The following is an 18584-nucleotide window of genomic DNA, read 5'->3' on the forward strand; positions in this document are numbered from 1 at the left end:
AATGAAAGAATTAAGTTTAAGAAAGAGTTAGAGAAATATATTAAGGGGAGGAAAATTGAAGACAAAGGAGAAGTGGACTGTGTTCTTTCTGACCACTGTGCCACTCTGCAGTGGGCATACTGAATTCAGCACACCTCTGGGATTGTGTGCCACAGGTGGGGACATACCGAGCTAAGACCATGCCAATTTATTTGTATGTGATATAGAACTACAAGTCACAAATTATATAATAATTTGACTTAGTTAAGATCTGGAATATGGCATATGGAATGAAACTGGGTGATTATCTGATGAGAAGACATAATTAATTGACACCATCAGGTGAAAGATGAATGAATTTTTCCATGTGTTTATATTATGTGTTTATTTACATAATACATGATCCAAGTGATCTCATTAGTGAAGCAGAATATAGAGTAGACACTTAAAATTATGATTGGATTAGTTCATTGAAAGCTTTATCCTGATTAGCGTTTGTATCCCAAAATACATATCAATCTAATATTGCATCTACTCAGTGACTAAGCATTAATTCTGCCTTATTTTGTCATTTTATGTGAGAATGTTAAAATTCAGTTTGTTTTCCTTTTATATATTCTGACCACATTCATATTTACCCTTGTTTATTTTCATTAATTTATGTGTACTTTTGTATAGTCTAATAAATTCCATTGTTTGAACAATTACTTGCATGCTAAGCAACCAGAGATGACATAAGAGATGTCCAACAAAATTTTGATTTATGAGTGCTTTCAAAGCTAGATTACAATAATAAATATGGAAATAATTATACTTTAAAATTTGAAACTATTGGACCAAATAAAATATTGTTCAGGGTATCACATGAAGATAATAACACTGAACGTTTTAATGACAACCTATTCTCAGGCACAGAAAACTCAATAACCCTCACCCGCCAAGCCTGGGATTGAGATTAAATAGCAAAAATAAAAGTCTGAAAGAATGATGTTATGACTAGAAATTTGCAGAGGGAAAATAAAATGTGAGTGACAGAATACATCCAAAAGCAATGTTATGTAGTCTGAGACATTAGTGTATTTTCAAAATAAGTATAAAAAATAGTAGCAGAATGGCAGATAGCTATGAAAAAGAGAAAAATAAATATGTATGATGATGCAAATGAAGACAGATAAACAAACGGTGATTAAATATCAGAAAATATTAAATTTGTTGAGTCCCAGAAGAGTAAACTGCAATAAGTAATATAGTGAGCAGCAGAAAAGTGGGAAGCCATAAAGATTAGATTGAAAATAGGAATAAGCAGTAGAGGGACTTTTTGCATAGCATATTAGTTGCTTTTGAACTTTATTTAGTACTTAATACTTTTTATATATAAAATTGTACATAGGCATTTGCTTAATATTTTTAAAAGATGAAAGCAGAACAGCTGTTAAGTGTTTTAGAGGTAAGAGGGGCACCAAGGAAGGGGGTCCAGCATTGGCCACAAATGCTATTATTTTGTCCAACAGGGCCTATGGAGAGCTGTACAGATTCTTTTGGGGACCTCCTACGATTCCTAGAAAAACACTGTGTGGAATACAAAGCATGGAACTAGTATGGTTTTAAAGTACCATAGCAGACAAGATTGTGCAAATGCTTTTTTTCTATTCATGAGCAAGTTAATGTACATGATTTGTGAATCCTGTTTGCTTACATTTTCTTGAACAAGTGTTAAAGATTGTGTGTACTTTCAGTACTAAATGAAAGCCAGAATCTTAGATTTGAATTCTATTGCTCTTTGACTTGACTTTATTCAGTAGAGTAAAATAAAAACCCTTTGAACCTGGGGCTGGGAGGATAGCTCTGTAATAGAATGCCAGCCTAGCATGCATGAGACTCTGGGTTCAGTGGTTATCACCCCAAAACAAATGAATTAACTGAATCAGATTATTTACCATGTAGAGATTAAAAGTGGACTCACAATTTGCATGAAAATCCAGACAACAAGAAAATATGAAAGAGTTTAGTAACTCCAGGTTACAACTTATATGCACAGCATTTGCATAATACACCCAAAGCTGAGGTGGGGTATTCGTGAAGTTAGAGTTTGATCCTGCCAATGGTTTACTGGCTTTCTTATGTTACAAGAAATGAATCACACTAAACCTCAAGATGCCTAATGATTAAATTATGATTGATCCTTGTATCTTGCAAGAAACTACAGCCAAACTGTCAGAACAAGCCTTCCTAATTGGTCAAACCACCCATGTGATCAAATTCTAGTTCCTAATTCTAGTTCCAAATTATAATTCATAGAATTAGACTGGATGTTTTGATAGACTTCTTTATAAATTCTACTACAATACCAAAATAAATTACATTTGTTATATAGACTCTGAAATCTCCTTTCTTGACTTTAAATCAACTGTAGTAATCTATCTTCAATTACTTTTACTTTCTCATCAAACAACAGAAATACTTAAACTATAATAATGCATACAATTTGTGCTAAAATCTGCCATTTACTGATTGCTGCATATGACCTCATGATAGCAAGTTTACATATTCTCATTTAATTCTTTCCACATTATGTATTCATAGTTAATGCAAATAAGATAATTTACACCAAATCATCTGGCTTTTAAGTGATAATATTAGGATTTGAACTTAGCAAAATTTTCTTCTTCTCCATCTTTTTTTTTTTATTGGTTGTTAAAAACATTATAAAGCTCTTGACATATCATATTTCATACATTAGATTCAAGTTGGTTATGAACTCCCAATTTTACCCCAAATACAGATTGCAGAATCACATCGGTTACACATCCACATTTTTACATAATGTCCTATTAGTAACTGTTGTATTCTGCTACCTTTCCTATCCTCTACCATCCCCCCTCCCTCCCCTCCCATCTTCTCTCTCTACCCCATCCACTGTAATTCATATCTCTCCTTGTTTATTTTCCCATTCCCCTCACAACCTCTTATATGTAATTTTGTATAACAATGAGGGTCTCCCTCCATTACCATGCAATTTCCCTTTTCTCTCCCTTTCCATCCCACCTCATCTATCTGTTTAATGTTAATCTTTTCTTCCTGCTCTTCCTCCCTGCTCTGTTCTTAGTTGCTCTCATTATATCATTCTTCCTTGTCTTATCCACTTGAATATAGACTTGGGTCCTTTATGTAGGCTTCAAAATATATATAAAACATTTCTAGTACATGTCATAATTAGAATGCTTAGACTCTTTCTGCAATTTCAAGAAGCATAATAAATAAGAATGAAAGAAAAATCTCTAGGTTTTAGTAAATTATCTGCATTTTTTATGCTTTATAATTTCCTAAAACCCAAATATTGTACAAAATAGATTTAAATGCTATTAAGATAATTTTTGCAAGTGCCTGTTTTAAGAAAAATTTATTTATATCATAATAAACTTCCACTAAAATAAGTACCTTTAGCTTATCCAATGCTCTGGGCTTCATAATAAATTTAACAATTAAAACTAGCAACTAAAGTCCAAACACAAAAATTTTATAGCACTAAATACTTCTTAAGCTAGCTATATAAACTGAGGAGAAATATGAGTGTTAGTTAGCCATACAAGGAGAATTATAAGCATCTTTATCAGGAGATTGAGATTATAAAAAAAAACCAAACAATAATTCTAGAAATGAAGGAAACGATAAACCAAATTAAAAACTCAATTGAGAGTATCACTAACAGAGTGGAGCAAGTAGAAGCCAGAACATCAGATAATGAAGACAAAATATATCATCTTGAAAAGAGCCTAGCCAACTCAGAAAGGCTGGTTAAAAACCACGAGAAAAACATCCAAGAGATATGGGATAACATAAAGAAACCAAACCTACGAGTCATCGGGATAGAAGAAGGTACAGAGATTCAAACCAAGGGAATGAGTAACCTGCTGAAAGAAATAATTACAGAAAACTTTCCAGAAATAAAAAAGGAAACGGATATACAAATTGTAGATGCATACAGGACACCGAGCACACAAAATCACAGTAGACCAACGCCAAGACACATTGTTATGAAGATATCCAATATACAGAACAAAGAGAAAATACTAAAAGCTACAAGAGAAAGGAGGCAGATTACATTCAGGGGTAAACCAATAAGGTTAACAACGGATTTTTCATCACAGACGCTGAAAGCGAGAAGATCCTGGAACAACGTATTTCAAACACTGAAAGACAATGGATGCCAACCAAGAATTCTGTATCCAGCAAAATTAAGCTTCAGGTACCATAACGAAATAAAAATCTTTCATGATAAACAAAAGCTAAAAGAATTTGCAGCCAGAAAACCAGCATTGCAAAGCATCTTGAGCAAAACACTACACGAGGAAGAAATGAAAAACAATAACCAAAACCATCAGTGGGAAGTGCCTCTATAAAGACAGAGGGCGGGGGGAAAGCTAACCATGGAGAAACAAACTAAATTAAAAAAAAAAAAAAGAAGAAGATAAATAATCAAACATGGCTGGAAGTACAAACCATATATCAATAGTAACTCTAAACATTAATGGCTTAAACTCTCCAATAAAGCGACATAGGCTGGTAACATGGATTAAAAAAACAAATCCAACAATATGCTGCCTCCAGGAGACACATCTGATTGGAAAAGACATACACAGGCTGAAGGTGAAAGGTTGGGAAAAAATATACCACGCACACGGTCCTCGTAAGCAAGCAGGGGTGGCCATCCTCATATCGAATAAAATTGACTTCAAGACTAAATTAATCAAAAGGGATAAGGAAGGACATTATATACTGTTAAAAGGAACCATTCACCAACAAGACATAACAATTATCAATATTTATGCACCAAATAATGGTGCTGCGACGTTCATAAAACAAATTCTCCTCAAGTTCAAGAATCAAATAGACCACAACACAATAATTATGGGTGACTTCAACACACCTCTCTCACAATTGGACAGATCCTCCAAACAAAAGCTGAATAAAGAAACTATAGAACTCAATATCACAATCAACAACCTAGACTTAACTGACATATATAGAATATATCAACCATCATCAAGTGGATATACTTTTTACTCAGCAGCACATGGATCCTCCTCAAAAATAGACCATATATTATGCCATAGGGCAACCCTCAGTAAATATACAGGGGTGGAGATAATACCATGCATTTTATCTGATCATAATGGAATGAAACTGGAAATCAATGATAAAAGAAGGAAGGAAAAATCCTACATCACATGGAAAATGAACAATATGTTACTGAATGATCAATGGGTTACAGAAGACATAAAAGAAGAAATCAGAAAATTCTTAGAGTAAATGAAAATACAGACACAACATATCGGAATCTATGGGACACAATGAAAGCAGTTTTAAGAGGGAAATTCATCGCTTGGAGGTCATTCCTCAAAAAAAGGAAAAACCAACAAATAAATGAGCTCACACTTCACCTCAAAGCCCTAGAAAAGGAAGAGCAAAACAACAGCAAATGTAGCAGAAGGCAAGAAATAATCAAAATCAGAGCGGAAATCAACGAAATTGAAACAAAAGAAACTATTGAAAAAATTAACAAAACTAAAAGTTGGTTCTTTGAAAAAATAAACAAGATCGACAGACCTTTAGCCATGCTAACGAAGAGAAGAAGAGAGAGAACTCAAATCACTAACATACGGGATGGAAAAGGCAATATCACAACAGACACTACAAAAATACAGAAGACAATTAGAAATTATTTTGAAAACCTATATTCCAATAAAATAGAAGATAGTGAAGACATCGATAAATTCCTTAAGTCATACGATTTACCCAGACTGAGTCAGGAGGATACTCACAACTTAAACAGACCAATAACAATAGATGAAATAGAAGAAGCAATCAACAGACTTCCAACCAAGAAAAGCCCGGGACCAGATGGGTATACAGTGGAGTTTTACAAAACCTTTAAGGAAGAATTAATGCCAATACTTTTCAAGTTATTTCAGGAAATAGAAAAAGAAGGAGCTCTGCCAAATTCATTCTATGAGGCCAACATCACCCTGATTCCGAAACCAGACAAAGACACCTCAAAGAAAGAAAACTACAGACCAATATCTCTGATGAACCTAGATGCAAAAATTCTCAATGAAATTCTGGCGAATCGGATACAAAGGCACATCAAAAAAATTGTGCACCATGATCAAGTAGGATTCATCCCTGGGATGCAAGGATGGTTCAATATACGGAAATCAATAAATGTTATTCACCACATCAATAGACTTAAAAATAAGAACCATATGATCATCTCAATAGACGCAGAAAAAGCATTCGACAAAGTACCGCATCCCTTTATGTTCAAAACATTAGAAAAAATAGGGATAACAGGAACTTACCTCGACATTGTAAAAGCTATCTATGCTAAGCCTCAGGCTAGCATCATTCTCAATGGAGAAAAATTGAAGGCATTCCCCCTAAAATCTGGAACAAGACAGGGATGCCCTCTATCACCACTTCTATTCAATATAGTTCTCGAAACACTGGCCAGAGCAATTAGACAGACGAAAGAAATTAAAGGCATAAAAATAGGAAAGGAAGAACTTAAATTATCACTATTTGCAGATGACATGATTCTATACCTAGAAGACCCAAAAGGGTCTACAAAAAAACTACTAGAACTAATAAATGAATTCAGCAAAGTGGCAGGATATAAAATCAACACGCATAAATCAAAAGCATTTCTGTATATCAGCGACAAAGCTTCTGAAACGGAAATGAGGAAAAACACTCCATTCACAATATCCTCAAAAAAAAATAAAATACTTGGGAATCAACCTAACAAAAGAGGTGAAAGATTTATATAATGAAAACTACAAAACCCTAAAAAGAGAAGTAGAAGAAGATCTTAGAAGATGGAAAAATATACCCTGTTCATGGATAGGCAGAACTAACATCATCAAAATGGCGATATTACCAAAAGTTCTCTATAGGTTTAATGCAATGCCAATCAAAATCCCAACGGCATTTCTTGTAGAAATGGATAAAGCAATCATGAAATTCATATGGAAGAATAAAAGACCCAGAATAGCAAAAGCAATTCTAAGTAGGAAGTGCGAATCAGGCGGTATAGCGATACCAGACTTAAAACTATATTACAGAGCAATAGTAACAAAAACAGCATGGTACTGGTACCAAAACAGGAGGGTGGACCAATGGTACAGAATAGAGGACACAGAGACTAATCCACAAAGCTACAACTATCTTATATTTGATAAAGGAGCTAAAAGCATGCAATGGAGGGAGGATAGCATCTTCAACAAATGGTGCTGGGAAAACTGGAAATCCATATGCAACAAAATGAAACTGAATCCCCTCCTCTCGCCATGCACAAAAGTTAACTCAAAGTGGATCAAGGAGCTAGATATCAAATCAGAGACTCTGCGTCTGATAGAAGAAAAAGTTGGCTCCGATCTACATATTGTAGGGTCGGGCTCCAAATTCCTTAATAGGACACCCATAGCACAAAAGTTGATAACAAAAATCAACAAATGGGACTTACTTAAACTGAAAAGTTTTCTCTCAGCAAGAGAAACAATAAAAGAGGTAAATAGGGAGCCTACATCATGGGAACAAATTTTTACTCCTCACACTTCAGATAGAGCCCTAATATCCAGAGTATACAAAGAACTCAAAAAATTAAACAATAAGAAAACAAATAACCCAATCAACAAATGGGCCAAAGACCTGAACAGACACTTCTCAGAGGAGGACATACAATCAATCAACAAGTACATGAAAAAATGCTCACCATCTCTAGCAGTCAGAGAAATGCAAATCAAAACCACCCTAAGATACCATCTCACTCCAGTAAGATTGGCAGCCACTATGAAGTCAAACAACAACAAGTGCTGGAGAGGATGTGGGGAAAAGGGTACTCTTGTACATTGCTGGTGGGACTGCAAACTGGTGCGGCCAATCTGGAAATCAGTATGGAGATTCCTGGGAAAGCTGGGAATGGAACCACCATTTGACCCAGCTATTGCCCTTCTTGGACTTTTCCCCAAAGACCTTAAAAGAGCGTACTACAGGGATACTGCTGCATCGATGTTCATAGCAGCACAATTCACAATTGCTAGACTGTGGAACCAACCCAGATGCCCTTCAGTAGATGAATGGATAAAAAAAATGTGGCATTTATACACCATGGAGTATTACGCAGCACTAAAAAATGACAAAATCATAGAATTTGCAGGGAAATGGATGGCACTAGAGCAGATTATGCTTAGTGAAGCTAGCCAATCCCTAAAAAACAAATACCAAATGTCTTCTTTGATATAATGAGAGCAACTAAGAACAGAGCAGGGAGGAAGAGCAGGAAGAAAAGATTAACATTAAACAGATAGATGAGGTGGGATGGAAAGGGAGAGAAAAGGGAAATTGCATGGTAATGGAGGGAGACCCTCATTGTTATACAAAATTACATATAAGAGGTTGTGAGGGGAATGGGAAAATAAACAAGGAGAGATATGAATTACAGTGGATGGGGTAGAGAGAGAAGATGGGAGGGGAGGGAGGGGGGATGGTAGAGGATAGGAAAGGTAGCAGAATACAACAGTTACTAATAGGGTATTATGTAAAAATGTGGATGTGTAACCGATGTGATTCTGCAATCTGTATTTGGGGTAAAATTGGGAGTTCATAACCAACTTGTATCTAATGTATGAAATATGATATGTCAAGAGCTTTATAATGTTTTTAACAACCAATAAAAAAAATAAAAAAAAAAAAAAGAATTTGGAATCCATTCTTGCTTTTCTGTGTGAACACAAAAACAGGGATCCCCTATTTTAGATCTATGCCTTTTAAAAATAAACCAGAAAAAGTCACCCAAGTTTGTTCCTGAAATCAGCCATGTCAAGAGTGAGCAAAATATATTGGACAGGAATAGAGCAGAGCCTTTCTGTGATGTTGCCTCATTGTCCTTGTAACAACCAGAGGGTGCAGAAAGGCAGGGGAAGTCGTGCACTGCTTTGCCTCTGCTTCTCTTCCTCAGGCAGTCTTGGTCTAATGGGTTTTAGAATTGCTTTGTCTTTGTGCTATAGCTATGCAGTTCTCCCAGATTCACTAAACCACTCAGATATCCTAAGAGTGACTTTCCCAAAAATCCAACTTCTGTTTTCAAAAATGATACAAGACAATTCTAAGGTTGTGATAAAAATAAAACTGATTACAAAAGCAGAAAAACATAACAATTTAGTTGTCAACAAATGTTGCCCAATCCAAGAATAGAGAAGATGAGCATATAGCTTAGGAAGAAGATAATTTAAAGGTTTCTTCAATTAATACTCAAAAATTCCAAAAGTTCATTATATTTTTCAGGCAACAGAAAAAGTATAGAGAAACATTTGGATTTATCACACTTAAAATCTCTACCATAGGATCTGCTACATTATCACAGAAGGCTATATATTACCTCATTTTAATTATATTTCCCTTTAATTCAAAAGGGCTTTTTATTTATTCATTTTTATGTGGTGCTGAGGATCGAACCCAGGGCCTCACATGTGCTAGGCAAGTGCTTTACTGCTGAGTCACAACCCCAGCCCTCAAAAGGGCTTTTTAATAGAGGACTTTTCAATCAGATCAGCTTCATTCAATACATGGTTTTGCGTACAAGAACAAAAAATTAATTAATTGAACACTTTAATTTTACTCTGTATTATATTGCTAACATATCAATGATTCAGTGATTTTTAAATTTTGTAGGATATAGATACAAAGTCAACAATTTTAAAGTATGCTAATATTTTGTGTTTTTTTTTTTTTTTCCAGTCTGTTCCCAGTATTCTAGAGGAGTATTTGCCATTTTTGGACTCTATGATAAGAGGTCAGTACATACCTTGACCTCGTTCTGCAGCGCCTTACACATCTCCCTCATCACACCAAGTTTCCCTACTGAGGGGGAGAGCCAGTTTGTGCTGCAGCTAAGACCTTCATTGCGAGGAGCACTCCTGAGTCTGCTGGATCACTATGAATGGAACTGTTTTGTCTTCCTGTATGACACAGACAGGGGTAAGTCCTAATACCTTACTCTCTCAAGGAAACTCACTTTTATTGTGAAATGGCCTCATATCACTTGTGTGATTTAGCAAAATGTGTTGATCCTTAACTTTGCTAAAATCAGAAAATAGTTGATGTGTATTATCAGAATTTTTACCTTGACTCTAGGGAGAAACTTCTAACTAAAAAGAAAAATATTCTTACAATCCACAAAAAAATACTAATAAGAAAACCATGATCTATAAATTTATTAAAATTAAGATAACTATGTGGATAGGAAAAATAAACTAAGGTGCTTTTCCTATAATCACACAATAACCAACACAGAATACTTTGTGACTTCTGGTCACTAAAATATGCGGAGGTTTTTATGTACACACTAAACAACAATTCTGACTAATTTTCCACCAGACACCAGCTGGGCTTCCTGTAATTCAGTTTGGATCTGATACTATATACCTGGAAATACATCAGATTCAACAGGTTGAGACTTCAGTCCCATCCATTTCAGAAGCCAACCACAAATTTCATATTATTTTACCTGTGCTTCTGACTGACAGCCACACATCAGGGTTCCCGTGACCCCTTCTTGGGTTGAGTCACTTTGCCAGGAAAACACAGAATTCCACAAATCATTTTTCCTGTGCTTACACACTTACTTTAAAGGATATTACAAAGAATACAAATAAACAATCAAATGGAAGAGGTACATGGGGCCAGGGGCTTCCATAATCTCTCTGGGCACACCCCTCTCCTGGAATTTCCATATGCTGAGCTATCCAGAAGTTCTCCATACCCTGTTCTTGTAGGTCTTCATGGAAACTTGATTACATAGTCATGATTTTGTGTTGGAGAGACAAGGTAAATAACCAACACACTACCCTATTGACAATCCATTCATTTTTGTACAATGTCTGATAGTTGGATTCACCTGGAGGCATAACTTACAGAGTTTATATATACATTTTTTTCAGGTTCATTTTTTATTTATTGACTAGAATCATAGCAAAATATTATACTTAAAAGTGAACATTAGGGATTGGGTTTTGTATTTAGTCCTTTTCCTGTAGACTTAAAAGTTACGAGAAGATGAGAAGTTATAATAAAAGTTGAAACAGGCAATATTTTGAGAACATCATTCAATAGAATTCTGTCTATTTAAAGAGTAAAGACAATAAATGCCTTTATTCCCTTGTAAAAAAAAAATAAAAAAGCAAAATAAATCTTTTGTGTGTGTTATCCACCTTCAAAGATCCAAAGTATCATTTCTGTTACTCAGAGATGAACTCATTAAATGAATTCATCTTTATCCCTAAAACTTAGGTATTTAATTAGACAGAAGCAGTATATCATTTAAGATGTCATACCTATGATATTCCTAGTACATTCCTTGTATTAGAATTTTTGGTAATTTTCTCTTTCAGAAACAAGCTCAAAAAACTATCATCACTATACTTTCTATAAGCTTGCAGCCTACTTTTACTTCTCTCTGGATATAAGGGAACCTAGCCATACCACATGGCATTATTTTCTAGTAATTAAAAATCTTAAGAATATTAGGAAACACATTGTACAAGATAGCATATTTCACTATGAGTGAAATTGCCAAATCTCTTCATGCTTAATATTTTTTCTGTTAGAAAATAACTTAGTGAACATGCAAGTTATATCTTGCATATCTTTTCTTCCCCAAAAGTGTGTTTCTTCAATAACTATTATATTGTATAACTCTAGCAGTTATTTTATTGTATTACACTTTTACCTTTTATTTCTGGCATAGTAATGCCCTGATAAGCATGAGATAAACATAAAATGAATTAACTAATTAAACAAGTGAAGTGCTTGACAATAAGTAGGTCCTAATAACAGATTATATAATTCATTTTTATTAATTTGCTATACTATTGATCAAGTTAATAGAGAGCCAAAATTTTTAAAAAATCATCTAGAACAATGTTTCATGAATTAAATGTGTTTTCTTACCATGAAAAATGTTGACTATAATGTTGATCAAGGTAATATTCTTATTTAAATTTAAACGTAAATGTTTAGAAAATTTGGGGTTTTAAATTGATTTTCTGGTAATGGAAACCTTGAACATTTCTTCAAATTTAATTAATATGATGTCCTTTTTATCAAGCAAAAAAGGACATTTATTTAAATATATATAATATGAAAAGTGGCCATTTTTCTCACATGAAATAGATCTTTTCAAAGGAATATATATATATATATATATATATATATATATATATATATATTTTTTTTTTTTTTTTTTTACTTGTGTTTGTTTCTCCAGAATCTTAAATGTTTATGATGTGGTTTTGGCCATTTCTGGGAGATGTTTATTTTATTTTTATGATTAAGGAAGAAATCATGAGGAAAAAAATCCTAAGATTTTTAAATTCTAATGATCACTATTGCTATTTTCCAAACTTGTTATGATGGACAGCAATTTTAATAGAATGTGTGATGGCTAACGATTGCATATTTTGCTTAATCCGGGTTTCCTTTAATGCTTTATTCTCAATGTTCTAGGTGCATTAATGCTTTTGAGGCTTGTGGTGTTACTTCAGGACTTGCTAAATATTTTTATCCAATATCATATATTGTAACATTATATAAATTTTGTTCATAGCAGAGAGATGTTTGCCAAAGCATACAGTAGAAAATTTCCTTGGACTTGTTTTGGCTTGTTTAGTTTGGTTTGTTTTGTTTCTTGTTAGGGTTGCTTTTACAAAAATATATTCTATGAATTACATAATATGTTTTCAGAAACCTAGGAAATGATGTTTTGGATGGGATAAAGTCTATATGCTGCTATTCTAGTGGAAAGCCAGTGCAAGAGGTTATGAGGAGATGGACAGAGGAGTATGCTTGTTTGGAAAGGGAGATGTTTATTTTATTTTTATGTTTTGTGTTTTACTGCACACACGTTTTTATTTCTATGCTGCCTTAAATTGTTTTGGAATAAGTCAAGATCTAAGTAACTAAAAATGAACAAATGAAGAGGAAGGGCATGAAACACCTTTAAATTAGGTTTATTTTATTCTTCAATAATAAGTCTGTATAAATCACTCCAGAGCCTTCCTGTTTTCCTTTTCTTCAGTTCTCTTCTTCTCCATGTTCTTCTTAGATTGTCAGATTTCCTTTTTCTCTTCCCTGTTCTCCTCCTTCCCTGGGAACATAAAATACTGAGCACATAAGCAACATGATTTCAGGCACACTGAGAATCTGATTCCTTCTCTCTTCTGTTACTAGATAGGGGTGCTGTAATGGTGAATTTCACACATCATCTTAACTGGGCTAAGGAGTGCCCTGATAACTAGTAAAATATTATTTCTGGATATGTCTATGAGAGCATGTCCAGAAAAGATTAGCATCTATATTGGTAGACTGAGTAAAGAAGATCACCCTCACTCCTGTGAGTGGGTGTCATCAAATCCATTGAGAGCCCAAATACAACTAAAAGGTCCAGGAAGGGCCACCTTCTCTTCCTGCTGGAGCTGAAACTTTGGCACTCTTGGTTCTCAGGCTTTCAGACTGACACCATGACTCACACAATTCATTCCCTGATTCTTAGGCCTTAGGACTTGGATGGAAACTTTTGCCATTGGCTCTCGGTTCTTAGGCCTTTAGGCTTGAATGTATACTATACCATTGGGCCTCCATCTTTCACAGAGTAGATTATGGTACTACTTTGCCTTCATAATCATATGAGCCAATCCCTCATAATAAGTGTGTGTGTGTGTGTGTGTTTCCTAATGGTTCTGTTCTCTATAAAGCCCTGATTAATAAAATGCCTAAGAACCCTCTGAACTTTAATTCATGAGTAATATAGAGGGATAGGATGGCAGAGCTGATAACTCAGAGAAATATAACATATTGAAATCAATTCAGACGAAAGTAAAATTACTGATATCTGCTCCTTTGAAATCTCAGATAGGAGTGAAGTGGGGGTAGATCAGGGTAGCCATACTCCTCTTGCCAGCTGGCCTTGAGTGTTCAATGTCTGCAGCACATTTTGTAGCCACCATTCTTCCTGTTATTCTTTCCATCTCCAATTCCTAATTACAACATTTGCTAATAATCCATCAACAGACATCTATCATTGATCGTGCCACTTAAAATTCCTCTGACCCATTTTCCTTATTAAAAATAAAATTAAAAGTGGTAGTAAAACAATTGACATATAAAGTCAAGACAATTAAGAGTCTTTCAGATTCTCAACTGGTATTATCCAAGAATGGATGAATAATTTAACTTTAATACTTGATAATATTAAACCTTGTTTTCCTAGTCCAGAAAAAGTAAACTCATTTCTCAACCCAAAGAAAGAAAAATCCTAAAACTCTCACTAGAAAGAGGAGGACTTTCCTTCATCTCCATGACATCATAGGTTGTTATCAGTGCTATAGTGAACCTATCCGGATTTAGTCTAATTTTTATAACTCATCCAGATATATTTGCTTACAAAGTTCTATTACATTTATAGCCAGTATGACAAATCAAATATTTACTTGCTGCCAGTTGCCAAGTATGAGGATAATCCATTCCACCAGGAGGGAGAGAACACTGAACTCTATCTTCTGAGCCTGGAGGTTCCAGGTAGGCAAGTGGGAGAACAAAGAAAGATATGAGTGTGGAGATTCTCACTTGTAACTGAGGAAGAAATAGCAATCAGAAACAGGCCAGGCAGACCTGACTGCCCTCATAGCATCTCCTCTGGATCACTGCACCATTTATTCCCTGGCTTCATCAACCTACCTTCCACAGATTTTTACCACTTTGGGATAGTTAGGGGAACAATGGACTGTGGGGTGAGTGAATGGGATGGAGACACAACAGCTGATGTCCTTATAAAGAGGGTTATGTATAGGATCCCTTTTCTCTGGTGGGAGGAGGCAAAGGAAAAGTGGGGTGCATGCTTTCCTGCCACCTACCACTGTCCCTGGTTACAGAGCAAAGCATTCTGGAGTAGATATCACAATTCAACCTGAAGGAGTGCTGAAATTCTAACAAGGACTGCCAAACAAGGGGATTGAGCAAAAAACAATGATAAGATACTATAACAAAAGTAGTCAAAGGAAGAAAGAGCAAGGAAAGTAGCAACAAAATAAGTTGTGTGTGGATAGAATAAAGAAATTCTGGAGATGGAGTGGAGATACAGGAAGCCTTCAACTAGTTCATCAGAAGGGTTGGTATAGAAAGTATCTCCTCCATGGATGTTTGTGCTGGGTAAATTACAAACCTCCAGAGTGGCTGTTCTTCCTTTCCTATTTCCTTCTCATTGTCAGTATTCAGTCACAAATAAGAAACATGAGAAGATCTGGATAAGGCCAGCGGAGGTCCTACTCACTGGAAAGGTGATTCTGCCCTCACTCATGGAATTTCAAAATTACAACAAGCAAATTTTAAAAATAAACGTATAGGATTACAACAAAGTTCTGATTTTTTTTCTCATTTAGACTATTTTAATGTTTCATTGAAAATATTATATTTGTGTAACTATTTTTCACTTAGCTAGAGCCTGAGCATATACTGAACCTATCAATTAAGTTACTCTGCCATGTCTTAGTGCTAAGGAGTGGGATCATGTTGCTGAAGAATCCTTTAGTCGAGAGAAGTAGGCTGTAGAGGCTTGCTCTCCAGTTCTGTGTTTCAAATGACCCATGAATTTCTAAAGTAGTAAGTTGGCAAATGACTCATGCTTTCCTTACAAGTTTTTCATTTAAAAAAATATTTTTGAAGATCTGAAGATATGGAGAAAAAGATCTTCCTTTTAGAGCTGTGATTGAACACATTGCTTCAATATAACAGACTGATTGCTTGGGTGAATTTTTCTTTCTATTATAAAGATAAAACAAATGTGTACAATGGTAATGCACAATTAAATTTGAAATACCTACAGGGGAAAGCCTATGTTAGAGATAAGGTTTGTTCAACAATGTGCTTTATAAATTAGTTATTATAATAGGTATGATAGCAGGACTATGGAAAGCAGTAACTTACTATTTGTTGCAAGGAAACAGAGTTCTTCTATGCAATATGTAAATTCCCTGTGATTGAAGCTATGACAGACTTGTCAATCTTTTGCATGTCCAAATAGAAGTAGAAATTTTCTATTTTGCGTGTCCAGGGAGAAATTTTTAGTTCTATAGAGGAATGTTGTCAGGGTAGGACAGTCATGAGACTACAAATAAATACATAGATTCAAATACCAAATTTACCATTAATTACATGTTTGACCTTGGGTAAATTCCCTAACACCACTAGATTTCAGTTTTCTAGTCTAAAAGAATAATATTATTTATCCAGTCTACTGGCCACTATGAATTATATATAAAATATTCATAAAGTTCCTGTCATAGAGTGAACACCATATAAATTATAGCTATTATTCTGTTTTTATTGTTATCATCATTAGTGGTATACTAATATAATCATTTGTGCTTAAACTCCAAAAATATTTATCATTTTAATATTCTTAATCATGAATCAAAGTCATTTCATTAATATTTTATCGAACATGGACCTTTAAAAAACATGAGCATTGATTATAAATGTTAAAATGATAAAGAAACAAACCAAGCCTTAACTTTTGCTTACTTATTCTTCTTTGTAGACTTCCCTTCCTCTGACTACTCCTTCTAATTCTGGGTTCTGTCCTCACCCACTTTGCCTCCTCTGTAAACTTCTTAAATATAAAATACATATGTCACATTCCTAAGTAGAATCATTTCATGACTCTTCATTATCCTTCACATAAAGTCCGAAGTTCTTAAAAGATGTTCCATAATCTGTCTCCTGATTACATTTCCCATCTCATCACATAACCCAGATATCCTGAAACTCCAAGCCCCAGAGAAAATGGACCTTTTAAAGATTCTGAGCACCCTGTGTTCTCTCTCTTCCCTTAACAGCACTGAAAATGCCATTCCTGTAACCTCAAACATTTTTGCACACATTTTTGCTGCATAACTCCTATTCATCCCATGATCCTCCCTCAAGAAGTCTTTTCCCACATATGTATCCTCACATGAGTGAAACTCCCTCCTGTGTGCTTCTACAGCATTGGTATTTTCTCTATCAAACGCTTTGTTTCATCCTATGCTTTCACATAAGATTCTTTAAGGTTTTCAACAGCAGGAACTCTGTCTTATCACATTTTACTGAACCTGAATATTGCCATTCTCAATCAATATGAAGGAGTAAATCATGCAATCTTAGTCCCATTTGTGCAGCAATGATTTCAATGTCTGTTTTTGGAACTCAGCCCTCTCCCCTGGGCCAGACTCAGTTAAATAGTAACTACTGGATGTCCCATTTGTATCTCAAAACAATATTCCAAGAGTCAGTCAACCACCTGCCCCCTTAAACTTGCTGCTTTGAGCACATTCTCTATCTTCCAGGGTGGCACTCTGCCACACATGCTAGAAAGGCATGTCTTTATTCCTTTTTTTCTTCCTTGTGCATGCATAATTATATCCAGCCAATCATCAGTCCTGCCAAATGTTTATCTCCTAAAAATAACCTAAATGCTTCCTCTATTCTCTATTCTAATTACTGCTGCCATTGCTCAGGCCCTCTTCAGTGTTCTGCATCAACTGACTGTTCTTCTTGGTTCCCGTACTGTGCTCAGCTCTATCTTGTTTGGACTTGGCAGGATGAGCTACCAGCTAATATGTTGTCTAGGAATGCTGCTCCACAGTGACCTATAGTTTTGATATATCATAATGTGTTTGCAAACTGTGTAGTGAGGTTATATTTTCCTTCTAGAGTATATTTCAGAATAAAGCGTATATTCCAGTTTTCTACATGAGTTTATACGAATGTTTAAATGAAGTTTTCCTCAACATTTTAGTAAAACATGACTTAGACATTTGCACTGTATGGGCTTTCTCGCCAGTACTTCCATTTCTTTTATTAGTTTAAGGCTATGAATTTTTTTCTTTTCTTTCTATGTTACATTTGTAAGATCCATAAAATGCATTCATGTGAATTTCTGGCCAGAAAATGTGGTCTCTATGACCATAATTCTTTGAAACTTTTGGGGAATTTCTTTATATCCCAGCATATGGTCAAATTTTAAAATATTTCATGCATACTTAAGAAGAATATTTATTTTCTAATTTTTGGCTACAAGGTTCTATATAATTTATATGTTATATGCATGTTGCAGAGGTTCAGTTTCCAAAACTGTCCTGTGACTGATGAGGTACAGACGCGTAAGTCATGCATGCAGAGAAGAGTTCATTTATATTACTAAGTCTGCACTGCATCCACATGTAGCTAAATAAACTTAACAGAACATAGACCATTAAGTTTCTAAGGTTCTTTTGTATTTCTGGATTGTTTTAACTATAACTAAAATATATATACATATATATGTATATATATTGGTGAGTAATGTGGTTTTCTGTTTGTTTGTTTTTGTTTTTTTGAAGACAGAAAAATATACTGCATAGTATGATGGTCTTTTTTGCTCATCCTTATAACTTAAATATTATTATGCTCAAATTATGATGAGGTAATTATGTTATCCACTATTTAAAAAAATTATATGTTTGTTCAAATTTCCT

The 18584-nt window shown here is 34.6% G+C and overlaps 1 protein-coding gene across 3 annotated transcripts in view; it reads left to right on the forward strand.

Moving 5' to 3' along the window:
• The window catches only part of Gria4 (glutamate ionotropic receptor AMPA type subunit 4), a 354313-nt gene that overhangs the window by 127696 nt on the left and 208033 nt on the right, over positions 1–18584 (forward strand). For all 3 annotated transcript variants that reach the window (XM_027930549.2, XM_027930548.2, XM_027930551.2), the window contains exon 3: positions 9775–10014. In XM_027930549.2, coding sequence (XP_027786350.1) covers positions 9775–10014 — 240 coding nt within the window. The remainder of the gene's footprint in view (positions 1–9774; positions 10015–18584) is intronic.

The sequence above is a fragment of the Marmota flaviventris genome, chromosome 9, assembly GCF_047511675.1.
Source record: "Marmota flaviventris isolate mMarFla1 chromosome 9, mMarFla1.hap1, whole genome shotgun sequence".
Classification (NCBI taxonomy): domain Eukaryota; kingdom Metazoa; phylum Chordata; class Mammalia; order Rodentia; family Sciuridae; genus Marmota; species Marmota flaviventris.